Raw genomic sequence first — 19,143 nt, forward strand, 5'->3', positions numbered from 1 at the left:
CGAGGACATATTTATGATATCTATTAAACTTTATGTGATATGTTCTTGAGACCAAGTCAATCTGAGTTTGTGTTAAAAAAATGAATTTTTTATATCATTTTTTTTGTTTATTAATGATCAATACGACGACGAAGAAGAAATGTCATAATCGTATTTCACGGATGTCTTGCTTTCTCACTTTATGTGTGAATCTATTGTTCAAAATTGATAGCCTCCCGTCACTTTTAATAATTTTTATTAAAATTCTTTTACATAAATTGTGCATATGCCTTTCTTACATAGAATATATTCGGCAGCCACTTTCGTATGAGGATATTTCAACAAATAAATAGTGATCTTTTTAACAACCAACGAATAAAACCCGGTTGCTCGGGATAATCCAATGGCAAAATACGACCCCATACCCCGTAATTGTAAATAGCACTGGGTAGCCTAAAGCCCACCATCTCTTATTTCGAATAGTGAGGAAAAAAACATAAAATTTAAAAATAAAAAGGCTTGAGTCAACTTATGACAAAAGCTTAAAACAACTTCAGACTCTTACGAATCTTGTTATATTTTAAATTTGATTCATTGAAATTGAGTTATGTTGTTTTAATTTTTTTTAATTGAGTTACGAATACTTATTTCTATTGGTTAATTGATTCCACACCTCCAATTCACTACTCAAACTAACAACTCTAGGTTTTGTCAAACCTGTCCACAATTTATAGAACACATATATAAGAAAAATTTAAAAGTAAATATTTTCTTCGGTGTGTCCTCTCTCTCTCTCAATAACTATACAGTGGTCTCGTGCATATATAGCTATGAGATACTTGAAGTACTGGCCAAGTGTTGATCACTTTCGTTCGAGCGTTGATCACTTTAATTTGTTCGTGTATCCTAATTTATTCCATCAACGCAAACTAAAAATCACGACGTACATGACTAACAACTTCTTTATCACATTACGTATATAGCATGCATGCTTCCTTTTTGTTTTATTTATGTATCTTCTATTCAATACGTTAGGGCTGGCATATCGTGTATACCCGTACACGATAAGACATGAACACAAAATGTGTATACCTGTACACGACACGAAAACTTATCGTGTACCTGTTTCCCAAACACGAACACGAACCTGTTAATACCTGGTATACACGATAATACACGATAAGAGCTTAAATCGATCCTACGATAGTCAAATTATTCGTATTAACCTAATTATGAATGTCGTGAGAATGTGACGGCTGAGAAAAAGTGAGAATATTTTAGGAACTTAGGGTTTAGGATAACTTATATATATATATATATATATATATATATAGGGGATAGTTCAGAAGAGAAATGAAATTACTGTGAGAAATGAATATGGGTCACTAATTTTAATTTAGGTTTTAAATGCTTAAAGATAAATGAGGAAAGTATTAATGCATGCTTTCTCTTCAATTAATATAACTAATAAATATAATAGTTATCTATTTAATTAATATAACTAATCAAATTATTATAATTGGATAATATTAAGAATTCATTTATTTTTATAACTTATTTTTTTTCTCTTTTGAATTTTTATCCTACATAAGTACAATTTATTCATACATTAAAATTTCTTTTTATCCAAAACCAATCTTTTCCAACTCAATATATTAATATCCATTAACACGTATTTACATTGTGATGAATAGTACAAAAAAACTATCCTACACTTGTTTACATTAAATATCAACAAAAAAGTACACAACCTACACAAAAACATATAACCTACACTTGTTCTTAGAATAAGAAAACATATAACCTACACACGAAAAACATATAGCCAACACACAAAATTCAGCATTAATAAACTACATACGCACACGAAAACGTATAACCTACACACGAAAAACATATATACACTCAACAATTTTATCCTACACATTTAAATACAATTTATTCATACATTAAATATATTTTCTATCCAAAACCAATTTCTTCCAACTCAATATATCAATATCCATCAACACATAGGTATATTGTGATGAATAATACAAAAACCATCTTACATATGTTAGCATTAAATTTCAATAAAAAATATACAACCTACACAAAAACATGTAACATACACTTGTTTTAAAAATAAGAAAACATATTACCTACACACGAAAAACATATAACCTACACACGTATAGGATGTGTGTATCTTTTTCTAGTTTATATAATTGTTGATGTCGAATTACATATGTAAGTTGTATACTTTTTGTATGTTGTACGTTTTTATTGCTCAAAACAAGTGTAGGCTATATAATTTTGTGTATGTTGTATATTTATTGTTTATATTTAATGAACACATTTATATGATATTTTTTTATTATTATTTATAACAATAATTTTTCTAAGTATATCAATTGAAAAAAAAATTATGTTTTGATATTTATTAATTAGAGAGGATTTATTTTGGTTATATTAGTTGTATTAATTGAAAAGAGAGGGATTTATTATGGTTATATTAGTTGTATTAATTGAAAAGAGAGAATGCATTTATTGTTGCATTTACATTTTTGCATTTATTTTTAAACATTTAAAACATAAAATAAAACTAATGGTCCATATTCATTTATCACATTTCTCACAGTAATTTCATTTATCTTCTGAACTTAAGCCAATATATATATATATATATATATATATATATGTGTATATATAATCAAATCAGGTACTTAACAGGTAAACGGGTATTTTACCTGTTTAGACACGAAAATTAACAGGTGGATTCGTGTCTACCTGTTTAGTACACGAAACCTGTTAAGGCCTTACCCGGTACCTGTTAAAGTTGTGTAGGTACGTGTCGTGTATTCATGTATCGGGTATAAATTGCCAGCCCTACAATGCATAATCCTACTCAATGCGTAAAGTTTCAACATGTCTAAACATTGTTAGTAAGATCAATCATGTGAGTAGTGTTACCAAACCAGAAGTCAAAGCACGATAGGTTCAAGCCATACACCCAATGAAAAGAAAAGGTGGGGACTTCGTTCAGTTTGGTGTCCATCTAAAATATTGAGTCTTCTTGTCTTTTAAGGTAGTTCTCGTGCATGTGGTTTAAATGTTTAATATGTTTACAACCCTAATGCCTCTTAATCATCACATCATATTGAAGCAATAAAGATGGCAAGGATTTATACAAATTAACAACACACCAATACAACCATCATATATTTATTGAGGTCTGTATCTTTTCAACCATGTTTACGTTGAATGGGTTTGCTAGCATTCTTGCCGTCACCTTTTGGTAAGTTGAAAGTGTATAGAAGTTATTTTCGCCTAATTAATTTAGCAACTAATGCATTATAATGTGAAGAAACACAAGTTCGAACTTCCGTTTACCCTAGATGTGAGTCTATTGAATAATAACGAAGTCAGATCCAAGCTATCTGCCTGCAAAACAGAAACCGTGAGTCTTGTTAGGGGAAGGACACAATGGGGGGTCTTCCTAAAGTGGATGAACTTGGTATTTATAGCCGAAGGTGGGAGAAGGTGATTGGTGGAGTTGTCACTATCGTAATATTCCTCCTCTACCTGAATGGACACGTTTCGAGCCTTTATTGGATGTGACAGCCTGGACCCTTTTATGGGACCGCCATTATCTGTGCACATCGTGGGGGTGGCCATTACGTGTCCAGGTGTCATCTTTCCATTGGTCTATGTCGCTATCAGGGGGTATTGGGGGAATCTTCTAGAACTAGTTTGTTACAACTGCTCTTCCATACACGTGAGGGATCATGCGTGTGATGAGCCCCTTGTGTTGCTTACGAGCTCCTCCCGCGGATGTTCATTGGTAATCTGCGGGTTATGATAGAGGTTCGCAAAGCTTGTCTTATGGACAGCGGGTGACTGTGCCGGTCTTTGTTATGACTGCAAGTGTTCTGGTCCAAATGTTCCTTTCACGGATGTTTATTGACGATCTATGGGTCGAATTAAGGATCCGCGGGTAGCTTTACTACCCTACCTCTATAAGTCCCCCAGTCCATTGTTGCTTTGGCGATGCAATGTCGCGGGTGGAATTATGGACTCCCTGCTCTGGTCCTTTGTTGCGGTTAAACTTGTTAGTCCTTGGAATTCTTGTTGCTTTTTGAACTGGGGGTAATGTTTGTTGTCTGGGATGTGACGTCTTCGGTCTGAGTCATGTCAGGGGGTGGTGCTCGAGGAGCTTGCACGTAGTTTTAGGCGGTTGATTCAAAATTATTTTGTTTTTGTCAGTTCCCGCCTAACGTGTCACCTCCTGATTGGATAATTAATAAAAGTGAGCCATACCCCTCTTCCTCGCATTAATTGCAATGTGTATATATAGAGAGGGGAGTTTCACTTTTCCGACTTACTTGCAATAATGGTAGTCTACCGTGTGATCAAATACAATAAATGAGTGTTGCTAAAGTTACACTCACACACATCAATTACCTTCATATTGGTCATTTAGACTATGTATAAATGTTTAACTCAAAGTGATTCCTTATTTGTCTTCGACTCATGGCGATTCCCTCTATACGAACGTTTAGCGCTTGATAATTTCTTGTATACTGGCGTTTTAGCCTTAAAATAAGTTGTATTATCTACCATCTGATTAAGCGCGGTAAATGAGTCTTGCTGAAGTAACAAGCATACACATCAATTACTTTCATATTGGTCATTTAGACTGTAAAAACATTTAACTCAAAAGTGATTTCTTATATGTGTACATTCTATTTGACATTGGTGATCCTTATATACTAACGTTTAGCCCTTGATAATTTCTTGTATACTAAGGTTTAGCCTTAAAATAAATCAAATTAGTAAAAGGTTGATTGGTAAGGTGAGTTTCTTTAGTCGGTGTAAAAAATAAAGAACTCACTACATTACTTTTTTACGAAGATGTCTTTAGAAATATCTTTTGCTGCCAGCTCAACTGGCATTAAAGGAGAAACGAAGATTTGGAATGGAAACTTCAATATCTCAAGTTCAAATCCTATCCTAACAAGATGTTACCACAGTGGGTCTTCGGACGACGGGTTTTTCCTTGAAACACGAGATGGTGGGCTTAGTTTACCTAGCACTCTCTGCGATCATTGGCGTATAAGATCTCGTTTTGCTTTTGAATCACCCTAATTAGTTGAGCTTTATTTGTTGACCATTAAAAAATATAGAGTTGATTTTTTTAGAGTCGCTTTGAGTTTTAAGAACTCGAATGAACTCAACGTAACAAATTTGTTTTTAAATCTTTTTTTTCATATATGTAATATGTAGGTTACATGTACGTAAAAATATTACAGTATTTTTTTACACACCGAATCGACTTTTTACATAGGTGTAAGTGTGTAACTAACGTTTACACCAGTGTTATCATCACGCATTTTTATTCTCCCTCCTAATTTATTTTTCAATCAGATTTAATCTCAACTATATATTATATACTTATTTAAATGATTGTGTGATACATATCAAGTTATTAAAGTTCTTATAACTCATTAAATTCTCAAAACATCCTTCTCCAAAAAATATATGTATATCTTCCACCTTCTTTTTTATCACGGCAATATATAATATGCAAGTTATTATTACTACGCAGAAACATCATCTATCTATTTTATGCTTACTATTATAACTATAGTATAAATTAGAATGTTGGTGTCGCTAGAAGATGATTGGGCCACTTGGCGGCTTGTGATTGGCTGGGTAATTAATTTTTAATTTTTTTGTTTTGTATTTTGATCAAGTGATTTAATTAATTTTTTTGTTTTAAATTTGATAATAAAATGGTTAAGATCTAGTACATGTTACAAACATAACCGATACCAACCAAATTATGTTCAAGTCTGTAAAGAACCTTACCTTCACCGACCGAATTATACTATGATATGTAACAAGCCTAACTGATACCGACCGAATTTATGGTTGAGCATTAACGAGTATATTTTTTTGGGTATAGTTTTAGTGTTGTTTATTTGATTGTCCGTTGGTTTTACATATGGTACCATACAAACCTAACCGATATCAACTTAATTACGGCCCGATCTTTATGTTTATGAGTTTGCCCTGATAGCCGATACTGTTAATCTGACAGAATTTGCGTTGGTTTGCAAGCCGTTGGAACATGATTTTTTTTTTGTTTTAAATTATGTTATTCTTTTGGGGCTTACTAATTTATATCAACGATTTAGCGCCAATACCGTTGATGCGAACTGAATTTGTGTCGGGTCGCCGTAGCAACGCAAGTGTTTGTTTTTAATATATTAATTTGTTGTATTTAGGCGTTAATGAAATTATCTTTTGGTTAGTTTTGGTCTTGTAATCTGATACCAACAAAACTCGCGTTGGTTAACTGTAGAAACACGCGTGTTTTTTTTAGATATGTGAATGTGTTGTATTTGAGCTTTAACGAATTGATTTTTTTTTTGTTTTGTTCCTATTCTGTACCCCAATATCGATTGAATTTGTGTCGACCCGGAGCAGCACAACATGGATAAAACCAACCAATTACAAGTCGTCTTAAATATGTTTTTTTATTATAACCTATACAATTGACATTCATATTCTATGAGTTTATTATTTTTGGTTTATTATCGTTACCCTTACGAACCTAACTAGAATTCGCATCGTTGCGCCGCCGCAACGCGACGGGTTATTACCTAGTTTTAGCTATAAAAGAACTACCACTAATCAATGCATATACTCTTAGAAGTTAGACCACCTTACAAATGTTCCACCAAAAGGTAGATTCGAAAGCTACACCTTAACTCTCAAAATATACACTTTTACATTTTAAAATATTAATGAGCTTTTAGAGTAATTTATGAAATTTGTCCTATCATAATTACAATATCATCCAGGACGATATTTTTGGTCATATTATCATTGTTTGCTTTTAGTTGATACAGCATACAAGTAAAGGTAGAGTGTATAATGTATCATTTCCCATTCATTCTTTCAATTTTTTTTATTAAAACTTTTAATTAGTTATACAATTAACAACTATTCTCACTTGCACTAATCTCATATCATCTACAACAACAAATATTAATTAACATCACCTCATATTTCAAACTTTCTTAAAAAAGCACTATTTTCTACCACAACAATAAATCTTCAATCGACAAATCATCATCAACTTTTACAACTAATTTTATAGTTAATCAAATTAATTTTACAACATATTATTTGTTTATATGTCCTATATGTTTAAATGATAAAATGTATTTTAAAATTAAAAATATAAAATACATATTTTGTTAGAATGATTGAGTAGATAGAGGTGATTGATAAGATGCGAACGGATCAAAGTTAGAATGATATGGTTGAAACCGAATGTGTTGCATATTTTGGGCATGCTAATAAATATGGAACTCAAAGGATGGAAAACCGAGGTGTTGAAATTGGCCAAATCCGACATTTGTATTATGGAATTGGCTCAGGCTTCGAGTTAGGATCTATTTGCTCAAGTTTACATTTGTGGTATCGTTTAGCTATTACTAAAATGAAGTGTTACCATCCATTTGTTAGTTGAAAGTGTGTGTTTTTTACGATAATTGTATGGGTGTGGAATACGATAAAGGTATGTGGGTGCTATTTATAAATTTTAATTTTATAAGTAATGAACTTTTTTATTAAAAAAAATGCGGTTAAAAAGCCTTCTATTTTCAAAAAAAAAATTGAATTTTTGTTATTTTAATCACTTGAAACCATTGGTGTAGGCCCACCACTTGTGTTCGCACCATGTCTGCAGAATCAGACATCCATGCCAGACTTCCACCCCAAATCAGTCTCGTTTATGACTTACTCATCCACCTCTTATCAATATCATCTGGATTCCACAACGATGTGCCTTCATGGATGCTCTTACACACTATCATCACCATACACCAACCGCCACCACTATCGACAACCAATGATGGTCGGGCATAAGCTTAATATTTATTTATATTATTTTTTTAGTTTTAGTTGGTTTTTAGTGTAAACAATGGTATTCATACATGCTTATGTGTTTCATGTCATTAATCGTTAAAGATGTTAATTTGGGGCTTATACGAGCATGAATGAAGTGTCGAGAAGACCACGAGCGAAAATGGACTTGAAACGAAGAGTTAGTGAAAGTAAAAAGCCTAGAGATGGAGAATTAATTATACCAAAATCGCTCGTTGCGGACTGCAGGAAGAATGTGGTTGTTGGGCGCAACCAACTTAAGAATATAATTAAAAGTGCACACCGCGAACCTCATGGAAACTAGCTTGCGGTCCTCAAGCAAGCCTTGTTAGGAAAAAGAATAAAAAAAGCACGCTGTGGACCGCAAGGGATTTGGCATGCGGTCCTAAAGCATCCTAAAACTCGAAAAAAAAATAGGGTTTTTAGTTAAAAAGACGTCATGATGAATTAGAAGGGAGAACCTCTGCTTCCAGCTGCTATGGGGCTAACAATGGCGATTTTGGAGCCCCCGAGACCACTCTTACCATTCATTGAAGATCCAATCTCTACCAGATGCTGCAAATGCAAGGCTAGTTCATCTGAGTCATTCTCAGGTGTTGGATTGTAAGATTTAGGTTTATGTATGTTTTTCTGAACTATTGGTCATATTTGATTAAAGTTACATGCTTTTAATTGTTAATATTGTTTTAAACTCGTGGCAGTCGAGATTTTCTTGCATCATTGACATTATGAGATGATTACTGCTATTAGGATTAAGGCATGCTAGTGTTTATTGATTGTTTTTAGTTTAATGAAGCATACAATTGTCCTCAATTGAGTCATGTTGTGAAGGAACCTCTGGTTACCAGTTACGTATTAGATATAATTGTTGATGCCTATGATCAGGAATTCATATTAGCTAATCCAGAATGTCAAATTATGATTAATCAAACCATTCATATAAAAGTTGAGTTAATGATCTTATATATCTAAACCCTTGGTGTGATTTCGTTTTCTTTAAAAGATTATTTTCCAACCATACCTGCTAGTTTGATCAGCACTCACCGAACAAATCTTCATAATCTTTTTCATTTATCTTTTCAATAATCAGTTTAAATAATCAAACCAACTGTACAATATTGGTCATATGCTCCTCTGGATAACGAATCAACATCAATCTCCAACATACTCAAAGATGACTAACACATTCCAATGTGTGAATAAAATAGCATGAAACTCCTATCTTTACAATTGTCATATGGTCTGGTTTTAATTTCGTCAACTCAAGGTATATTGAATTTGTTTTTCTAGGTTGTATGCTTATGTTTCAAGTTGCTTGCTAAAGAGAACAGGAAACAGTTTGGATACTATGGAAGACTAGAAAAGAGACGATCTTCAACAATAGCAGAACCCGGGAGGTACAAGTTATGGAGATGATAAAAGAGGAGGCTTATTCTTGTTTGAAAACTAGCTCTAACGTCCCATTATCTTTGTAATCCGTCTTTTATTTTTGTGAACTCTTGTAACATGTTTCTATTGGTCTTTGGTGTTTATTGGTCGTAGATATTCTGAACAGAACGCTTGACTCATAATATATACGTTTTAAAAAAAACGGAAAACCAAGCTCTAGCTTATTCCTATCAACAAGTGACCCTCAAAAGGTACACGTAAATAGTAAATTATCCCCTTGTGATGTCAAATTGATCATTTGCACCAATAAAACAAAAAACCACAACTAAAAAAACTCTTATTATTTACTACCCACAAAAAGAAATTCCAATTGAACATGCCTTATTTTATATCCCATTTTTGTTTTCCCAAAATTCTTTTTTGTGAGAGATCCAGTTTTATTAAAGATTACAAGTAGATAAAGCAAGATCACTATATAATGAATCAATGATACACGTATATAATATAATAAAAATAAATATCCTTATTTATTAACCATTATGATTATTATATTATTTGATTAAATAAAATACAAAAACAAATATATCACCTTTCTTCCTTCATTCTTCGGTCAACGAACTCCTCTGTCTATAATATCTTTCTCTCTCTCACACACACAAACTGTGTGTTGAAGAGCCTTGAGTTGAGTTGAGTTGAGTTGAGTTGAGTTGAGTTGAGCCATATTTATTATTCTTCACCTTTGTTGTTGAGCATATGGTGCTTCCATTGATGAGCAACCATTAAAGATCACTTCTTTAGTTTCATTTCTCTATTAATTTCTACAGTAAATACCCTTCTTTCTTTCTATAATGCATTTAATTATTATTTCAAAACTGGGTTTTTCATTTTTGTACTTCAGTTGTAATAATATAATCATCCTTGTATGATGGCCTCAGTTATTAATAATAACTATTAGCTTGTGGCACTATGTTAGTCAAGGTACAATTGCATATCTGTGTGCTCTTGTTGTTGCTAGTTAACTCGGTGGTGTTGACTCAGGTGGTGCCACTGAGTTCAACGGTAGAACGAACAGCTTTGTTTGATCTCCGAGCTTCATTGGGTATTAGGGCCATATAGTGGCCGAGGAAGTCTGACCCGTGTGCTAATTGGACCGGGGTTGAATGCCGAAACGGCCGGGTTACCGGGATCAACTTGTCGGGTTTGAGACGGACTCGGGTTGGCCGGACTAACCCCAGGTTTGCTGTTGATGCTTTGGTGAATTGTAGTCAGTTGGTTTCTTTTAATTCCTCTGGATTTAGTCTTCCCGGGTTGATACCGGATTGGTTCGGGTCGAATCTGAATGCACTCCAGGTGCTCGACCTAAGGTCTAGCTCAGTTTTCGGTCCGATTCCGTCCTCGATTGGGTCGTTGAATCAACTTACTCGTTTACTTCTATCGGGTAATTCGCTTACTGGGAATATCCCGGATTCTTTAAGGCAGCTTTCGTCGTTGTCGGAGTTGAACCTTTCGGTTAATATGCTGACAGGGTCGATTCCCTCGTCGTTTTCAGCTCTCGGGAATCTCACACGGCTTGATTTGTCTTCGAATTTCTTGTCTGACCCGATCCCACCCGGGTTTGGATCGCTTGCTAGGTTGAATTATCTGAATCTTTCTAATAATAATCTTGCTTCTAATGTGCCTACACAGCTTGCAAATCTTTCTCAGTTGGTTAACCTTGATCTTAGCGTCAATTCGTTGTTTGGATCGTTACCGTCCAGCTTGTTAATAAACCTTCAAGCTATTCTCTTTCTTGATGTATCTAGCAACAACTTAACTGGTAATCTTCCGGTTCTATCAACATTCTCTAACGCTACGTTAAACTTCTCGAACAATCGATTTTATGGAAGCGTGAATTCCAGTATCTCATCTTTTGATTTGATTGATGTATCCAATAACTGTCTTCAAGGTTTAGATGTCCCAAATGGAAATAGAACATTCTTATCAAGAAACTGTTTTCTTCGACTCCCGGATCAAAGGAGTTTGAATGATTGCAGGGCGTTTTGTGCTTCAAACGGTCTTCCTTTTGATGGAAATCCCATATCTCCAGTGCAACCTCCGGTCCGAAAAAAGGACAACAACCGTTTGAAATATGTTTTGGCGGGAGTTTTTGGTGGACTAGGTGTCGTTATAATTATAGTTATAGTATTGGTTTTGTTACTGAAAACATTTAATAAGAGAAGTGTAAGTCAAAGAAGTGCAAATGTAGAGAGCCTGTTGTAGAAGAAGGAAACACAAAGGATAAACGTATACCTGTTGATATAGTAAGCTTAACAAACTCGTTTAAATATGAGCAAATGCTACAAGCTACAAGTGGTTTCAGTGATGCAAACCTAATTAAGCACGGTCACAGTGGAGATATCTTTTCAGGGGCGTTAGAAGACGGGATTGAAGTAGTTATTAAAAGAATTGATATGCGATCTTCAAGAAAAGATTGTTACATGACGGAACTGGAGTTGTATAGTAAGGGTATGCACACCAGATTGGTGCCTCTTATGGGACATTGTTTAGAACATGAAACTGAGAAGCTCTTGGTGTATAAGTACATGCCAAATGGAGATCTTTCAAAGTCTTTGTTTAGACCTACTAGTCTGGTAGACGATGGTTTACAGTCGTTGGATTGGATCACACGGTTAAAGATTGCTACAGGAGCTGCTGAAGGGTTAGCTTACTTGCATCATGAATGCAGTCCTCCCCTTGTTCATAGGTAAAAATTTCAGTTATTAAATGAGTTATTTTTATCTTAACTTGTTCATTTATTTACTTTTATCTTTGATTTGCAGATATTCAAGCAAGCAGTATTCTACTTGATGATAAATATGATGTACGGCTCGGAAGCCTTAGTGAAGTGTGTGCTCAAGGAGTTGATAATAATCAGAATGTAATTACAAGGCTGCTTCGTATATCTTCGTAAGTATTTATTCAAAGAGTTAGATATTTAAACTAGTAATTTTGTTTTTGGAATTATAATTAACCTTTTATTTATATATTTTTCTTGTCTTCGTGATTGTGCAGGAACCCTGAATCAACTCCATCTGGTACGTGAACATCTTTGTAACTTCAATTACTTTTGTACAACATTTAACAAGTCAAGATTTATATATTTGATGATACTTTGGAATACAGGATCAGCGCCTGCTATATGTGCATATGATGTATACTGTTTTGGAAAAGTCTTACTTGAGCTGGTTACGGGTAAACTTGGAATCAGCGGTTCAGAAGATTCATCTACAAAAGAATGGGTTGACCAAACGTTGACTTCCATCAACAACTATGACAAAGAATTGGTATCCAAGATTGTGGACCAATCTCTAATTATAGACGAAGATTTATTGGATGAGGTATGGGCTGTAGCCATAGTGGCTAAGTCTTGCCTGAACCCAAAGCCCGCCAAACGGCCTCAAATGGCTCATATTTTGAAAGCCTTAGAGACCCCTTTTAGGGTTGTAAGGGAAGAAGATTTCAGTTCAGGAAGATTAAGAAACAATTCATCAAGAAGGTCATGGAGTGCTGCTTTGTTTGGTAGCTGGAGGCAGAGTTTTTCAGGGAGTATAAATAGTCAAAGTCAAACATACAAAGATAATAATAGTGGTCCGAAGCAAGCGGGGAGAGATAACTCACAGGGAAGTGGTGCAAATGATAGAAGATTTTCAAGTGAGATTTTCCCAGAACCTATTGATAACAATGATGTGGAGAGACCGTAAAGTCAACATTAAAATGGGTTGAAACGTCAACCAAAGGCATCGTTTTTAGCGGGATCGGGGTCACCATGATGGGGTGACTGTAAAGTTTGAGGCCAAATTCTTTTGTGGTTATGTGATTTTGTGGTTTCAAAAAGCATGTATTTGAAGTTGAGTGTAAATTGCAAATTGCAAAGTTGGTGTCTTTGTTATGGATCCAGATCCATTTGAAGCCGAGTGTAAATTGCAAAGACTGAAGCTTTGTGGCATATTTGAATTGTGTTTAAAGCCATCATCCTTTGTTACTGCGTTGGGCTTACTGAATTTTTAAACATAGACACGCACATAAGCACTCGTAAGCAAATGCTTGCCAGATATAGACACGGTTAAAACCGTACGTACAAACATTTATATTGGATACAATTTATACAGTTATCTAGTTGAAGTTGATTTTATATTGAACAATCAATCATATGTGAATTCAAATATTAAACACACTTGCACAGCGTTCAAATCCAGACGTTCAATCCATTACTATTATATCATCAACGTTGTTGTCTACACTTGTTCCAATATAATGACAACCGAATCTTTAGTAACAAGATTCACAAGCAGCATAGCTAATTAACCAGCTGACTAGCTTTAACATATGCTAATAACTTCAAACCTTTAAGCCTTTGTGACCCATTAAAACCAAACCTGTGGTACTTTGGTCTCAGAATATCATCAAGATCATCTACACCGGACCATGTAAGGCCTCTAGCCGAACTCCCAACCCACAAAAACCTCTCTGAAAATGGATTCACCAGGCTCGCACGAAATTCTTCTGCCGCTTCACACATAATTCCCTGTAAAAATGTGAACACGGTTTTAACAAATTTGTAAAAATAATAAATAAATAACAATTAATAATAATAATAATAATAAAGCAACTAAAATAAGTTGTGGGATTTACTTCTGCCATGGCTTTGATCTTCAGTGTGAGGCTATCACTGAGAATAATGATCTTTTGATCTGTAATTTGTTCTCGGAAGTGGAGGGCAACTGCAAGAACATCATGTAATGCTGTAGATGAATGAACAGCTTCATCATCATCATCCATGCGAATCCACCATCTTGTATTCATCATACATTCATCAATCCATTTCAATGCTAAAGAAGCCTTTTTTGAGTCTCTGTTGAAGAAACTAACTTGGCTGTTGATGTCCATTAGCTCTCTTACAACTGAGAAAGGAAAACTGTCAGCTACAACTACAACATGAAGATCAATAAATTTCAGCTTAATTAACAGAAAAGCAGGACTTATTACCAATTTTGGGTACAACAAGCCGAGTCTCTTTGATGCCTTCCAAAAGTTTCATATGCCTCAAAGACTTCGGGTCAAGCAGATTGCTCGTGTCCACTACCATTGTCCATCTCTTCTTTGTAAAGTTCTAAACAAGAATAAAATGAACATTTCTCAGTTTATTTTTATAAATCTAAGAACGTTAAATTTTTTTAACGAAAAACACCAAACTTACTTGAGAGGAATTAATAACGTTTTGAGTCTTTTGAGCAGATTTACTCCCTTTTTCTGAAGAAACACTCAAAACTTCTTCATCATTCACAAACTGATCAACCTTTTGTTCTGTATACACACCTTCATCAGTAGCAAATAACTTTTGTGAAATACCAAAAATCCACTTTTCCTCAGAGACAATAGGATTAACAGCTTGTTTTGACAAAGATATCCCAGAACAAGCATTGGGATTCTTGTTCTCTTTATCTGGAGTATAAAAGTCCACTTCTTTTCCATCTAAACTATCAAAAAGCTTCATTGAAGCCGACAGTTTCTGTGCAGATGGCAGATTCGTATGCATTTCTTTGGCTTCGGATATGCCTTGAGTGAAAGTTTTATCTGCATCCATTTCTGCTACATCAGGAAGAAGCACAAAAACTGATTCTTTCTTCATTGTCTCGTGATCAACGGATTCAATACTGACACTCATGTCTACACCATCAGAAAGAACCATAGTAGCTGATTCTTCCATCATTCTCATCTGATTCACTTGCTCAAATTCACAGCCCACATCTCTAATTCCGTCTGAACCATTGTCAGCTTGCTGTTGATACTCATTGTCAATGATAATTTTACTGCTTCTTGCTATGTTTTCATTTAAATCATCTTTTTCATGTGTTTCAATAGCATTAGAAAGATCATGTGTTTCATCCTTTTCATGACTGATATGATTAAACTCATTGCTCAGATTGTTACACAACCAATCCAACTTATCTTCTGATTCGTTTACACAGTCTGAAATCTCTGTTTCAGATACAGCTTCTGAGGCAATAAGTGGAGCCTGAACACAAACGGTGGTGAAGAGTTCACCGTCACCATTTCCTGTTTTCCATGGACTTGTGTGTTCAACCTCAATATCATCATCACATTTTGAGAAGTTTGCCATCAACTGATCCTCTGAATTGTTTAGGTTCTCAGAAACCTGTGTTGCAGATGTAGCTTCTGACACGATAAGTGGAGCCTGAACACAAACAGTGGTGATTAGCTCACCATTTCCATTATCTGTTTTCCCTGGACTTGAGCGTTCAACCACAGTATCATCACAGGAAGATTTTGAGCAGTTCAGCATCAACTGATCCTCTGATTTGTTTAGGCAGTCTGAAATCTCTGTTTCAGATATATCTTCTGAGGCAACAAGCGGAGCCTGAACACAAACAGTGGTGAAGAGTTCGCCATCTTCATTGCCTGTTTTCCATGGACTTGAATGTTCTACCTCAGTATCATCACAAGAAGATTTTGAGCAGTTCAGCATCAGCTGATCATCTGAATTGTCAAAAACCCGTTTTGCAGATGCAGTTTCTGACACAAGTGGAGCCTGAATACTAACAGTGGTGAAGAGTTCACCATTTCCATTGACTGTCTTCAATGGACTTGAGCGTTCTACGTCAGTATCATCACAGGACGATTTTGAGCAGTTCAGCACCAACTGATCCTCTGAACTGTTTAAGTTGTCAGAAAGCTGTGTTGCAGATATGGTTTCTGACACAATAAGCGGAGCCTGGATTGAGACATTAGCAAAGTTGTCATCATTTTCATTGCCTGTTAGTGGACCTGAGTGCTCTACCTCAGTATCATCACAAGAAGTTTTTGAGCCGTTCAACATCAACCGATCCTCTAAACTGTTCAGGTTGTCAGAAACCTGTGCTGCAGATGTAGTTTCTGACACAATAGGCGAAGCCTGGATAGAATCACTAGCAAAGATGTCATCATTTTCATTTCCTGTTAGCGGACCCGAGTGTTCTACCTCAGTATCAGAATCAAAGTAGTCGTTCATCGAAGCTGTCAACAGGTCCAACGCCTTCAATTGCGAATCATGAAGCTCATTGGATGAAGACACATCCAAACACTCTTCATGTTTCTCGTTCTATACAAATAAAACAAAATCAAAACAAAAAACGTTAAGCGGCATTTCATCGAACACCTTCCAGACAACCATACAATACAAAAAAGCAACACTCACAACTATCTGATCCGATTCTTCATTAATCGTACACACAGCAGGCACGAATTGTTCATCAGCATCATAAGCCTGGCTACGTGGGACCCAATGCAGCTCGTAAACCCTACTCGAACCACCCAATCGCATCGTATCCCCCTCTTTAAGTTTCACATGAACCTGCGGTTTAATCTTCCTCCCGGAAACCCACGTCCCATGAACTACACAAATCATTTTCCCCAAATTAAATTAAACCAAAACTAACTAATTACATAACCAACAAATAAAGACAAATGAATCGAATAATCATACCGGAGGATAAATCGACGACAGAGAGGGTCTGTGCAGAGGGGTTGGAGTGGATACGGAGATGGTGTCTGCTGATACTGGGGTGCTCGAGAGTGATGTGACAGTGTGGGTGGCGTCCAACGAGTAAGATGAATTCAGCGGGATCTTGATTGTGTGGAGTTGCGGATTGTTTGCGAATGAGAAAGATGTTCTTGAGGATAGAACCGTTCTTGATTACGGTGAATGCGGGTATTTTGTAGTTGTTGGTCTCCATTGTTGTTGTGAACTTGGAATTGGAATTGGAATTGGAAATGGAAATTAAAAGTTTGTGGGATGAAGATGAGTTTTGAGAGTGGGTTTTAATGGCGGAAACGAGAAGAGGGTTTTGAAATTCAAAAACAAGTACGTTTTGTAAGTTGTAACGGATTCAAAGTTTTGTGTTATATATTGTTGGTAAATTCAAAAGTTTGAGTAAAGTTTTAAATGTTGGCTTATATAACTTCCAATTTTAATCGCTAACCTTTTATTTTATCACTTATTAGACCAACCATGTGTAGTCATAATATTTCTTCACGGGATATTTTTTGCGTCATGTGATGCTCAGTCAGCTTTTCTAATTTTTGCAAAAATGGGTGTGGTCATAGGTGCTGTTAGTTTTATCATAAGTAAAATGTCAATAGTTTGCGGACCACATCTACAGATATCTGTAGGAGAAAAATGTGTACCAAACATCTGCAATTTGCAAGAAGAAGACTGTTTGTTTTTTAACGTCTATTATTGTTAAAAATAAACTAGTGGTGGTGTACGAACTATGGTAGTGGGTGGTGGTGGTGCTGGATGGTGATAGTGGTAGTGGTGGGTGGACGGTGGTGGTGGTTGGTGGACAGTGGTGGTAGACGATGGTGGTAGCGGACAGTGGGTGATGGTGGTGGGTGGTAGACGATGGTGGTGGCAGACGATGAGTGGGTGGTTGGCAATGAAGGTGAACGGTGGTGATGGCGGACAGTGGGTGGGTGTACCATGGTGGTGGTGGCGAACGGTGGGTGTTGGTGGTGGTGGTGGACAGTGGGTGTTGGTAAGGTGTGGTGTTTTAACCCTCTGCAGACCTTAGGAGATCTCAGAAGTGGATGGGCCAAGTCTGCACAAAGAATAGCTTGTGCATACGTGTTTTCACGAAACGTCTTTGAGAAAACAAACAGTCTACAAAGAGGATTATCTGCGCGTGGTCTACGCGGCGCAGATAAAAGAGCCTGCGTAGACCATTTTTAAGAAAAACAAACAACACCATAATGCCCCTCCCCTATGCATTTTGCGCCATGTGGCGTCCAGTCAGTTTTTCTACTTTTTGTTTTTTTTATTTTTTTTAATAATTAAAATTTAATAAAAAAACTAAATTTAATAAAAAAAACTACATTAAAATTAAAAATAGAAACTACAAAATAAAACAAAAAAACATAAAAATTACTTAAAACAAATAAAAACTATTTAAGGTTGTGTTTTTTGTAAAAAATTTCATTTATTCTCTTTTCGGGTAGCCGCTAGATTCTCGGGTCGGATTCAGGGAGGTCTCTCCCACCTCGAGGTCAGTGTCAATTTGCCTCACTAAAATAACATCAGCGACCTTTTTATTAAATTGAAGACGTTCATAACCAAGGTCGTGTATATCTTAGAGTCGACGATTCATTTCTTCGAACTGTCCTGCCATATCGGCACCAACAATGGTCGACGATGACTCGGCCCTTTTCCCCTTTGCCTTGCTTCTCCTACCCATTAGTCGACGAATCTCGAATATATTCTTAACGGCATGCTCGACATCATTATCATCATTTAAGTTGAAGTTACGAGTATTGGACCTCGGTGTCTCTAGATCAACCGTAGACGAGGTCTTAAACCTTTTTGATGGCCTTTGACTTTCGGAGGTGCCGATAGTTACTGGGCACCGCTTAGGGTGAAATTTCAGACGATACTAACAAGTAGGGGTGAACAAGATAAGGGTCAGATCCTTAAAACTCGGTTACCCGACTCGAATACCCTTAATTACACCCGAATATATAATATGGGTCGGGTTAAGGGTATTTTAATTTCAACTCAAAGGGTAAAAAGGTTTTAAGTGTCCAACCCTATTTCAAACCCTTGGCCCGTTTACTAGTTTCTAGATAGATATACATTAGATTCGCGGTTAATTTGAAATTTAGAAGAGATTTATATTTCATATATGATTCATCCGAAATTTCCTAACTACTAAGAAAAATAAAAATAAAGGGCCATATATATGGGAATCATTAAATTGTTCTCAACATGTAATTTGTGAATGTGAATATTATTTGTATCAGTTCAAA

General features: G+C 35.6%; 1 protein-coding gene and 1 pseudogene across 2 annotated transcripts; one reads left to right on the plus strand and one right to left on the minus strand.

Annotated features, from left to right (window-relative positions):
* Positions 1 to 10,272: 10,272 nt before the first annotated feature.
* On the plus strand, positions 10,273 to 13,100 carry LOC143547897 (putative LRR receptor-like serine/threonine-protein kinase At2g16250; annotated as a pseudogene). Its single transcript, XR_013137859.1, has 4 exons — positions 10,273 to 12,049; positions 12,124 to 12,252; positions 12,358 to 12,380; positions 12,469 to 13,100. The product of XR_013137859.1 is annotated as a putative LRR receptor-like serine/threonine-protein kinase At2g16250 (transcript).
* A 521-nt stretch (positions 13,101 to 13,621) lies between these two features.
* On the minus strand, positions 13,622 to 17,078 carry LOC143547891 (uncharacterized). The gene is made up of 6 exons (XM_077039196.1): positions 16,829 to 17,078; positions 16,541 to 16,737; positions 14,543 to 16,444; positions 14,332 to 14,455; positions 13,978 to 14,246; positions 13,622 to 13,870 (listed from the first exon to the last, which is right to left on the minus strand). Exons 1-6 carry the CDS (start codon positions 17,076 to 17,078, stop codon positions 13,643 to 13,645), a joined length of 2,970 nt encoding a protein of 989 aa, XP_076895311.1. The 3' UTR covers positions 13,622 to 13,642.
* Positions 17,079 to 19,143: the final 2,065 nt, after the last annotated feature.

This window comes from Bidens hawaiensis, unplaced genomic scaffold (genome assembly GCF_021521415.1).
Source record: "Bidens hawaiensis isolate Kalapana, Puna unplaced genomic scaffold, B.hawaiensis_p1.1 tig00014849_1, whole genome shotgun sequence".
In the NCBI taxonomy this organism is placed as follows: domain Eukaryota; kingdom Viridiplantae; phylum Streptophyta; class Magnoliopsida; order Asterales; family Asteraceae; genus Bidens; species Bidens hawaiensis.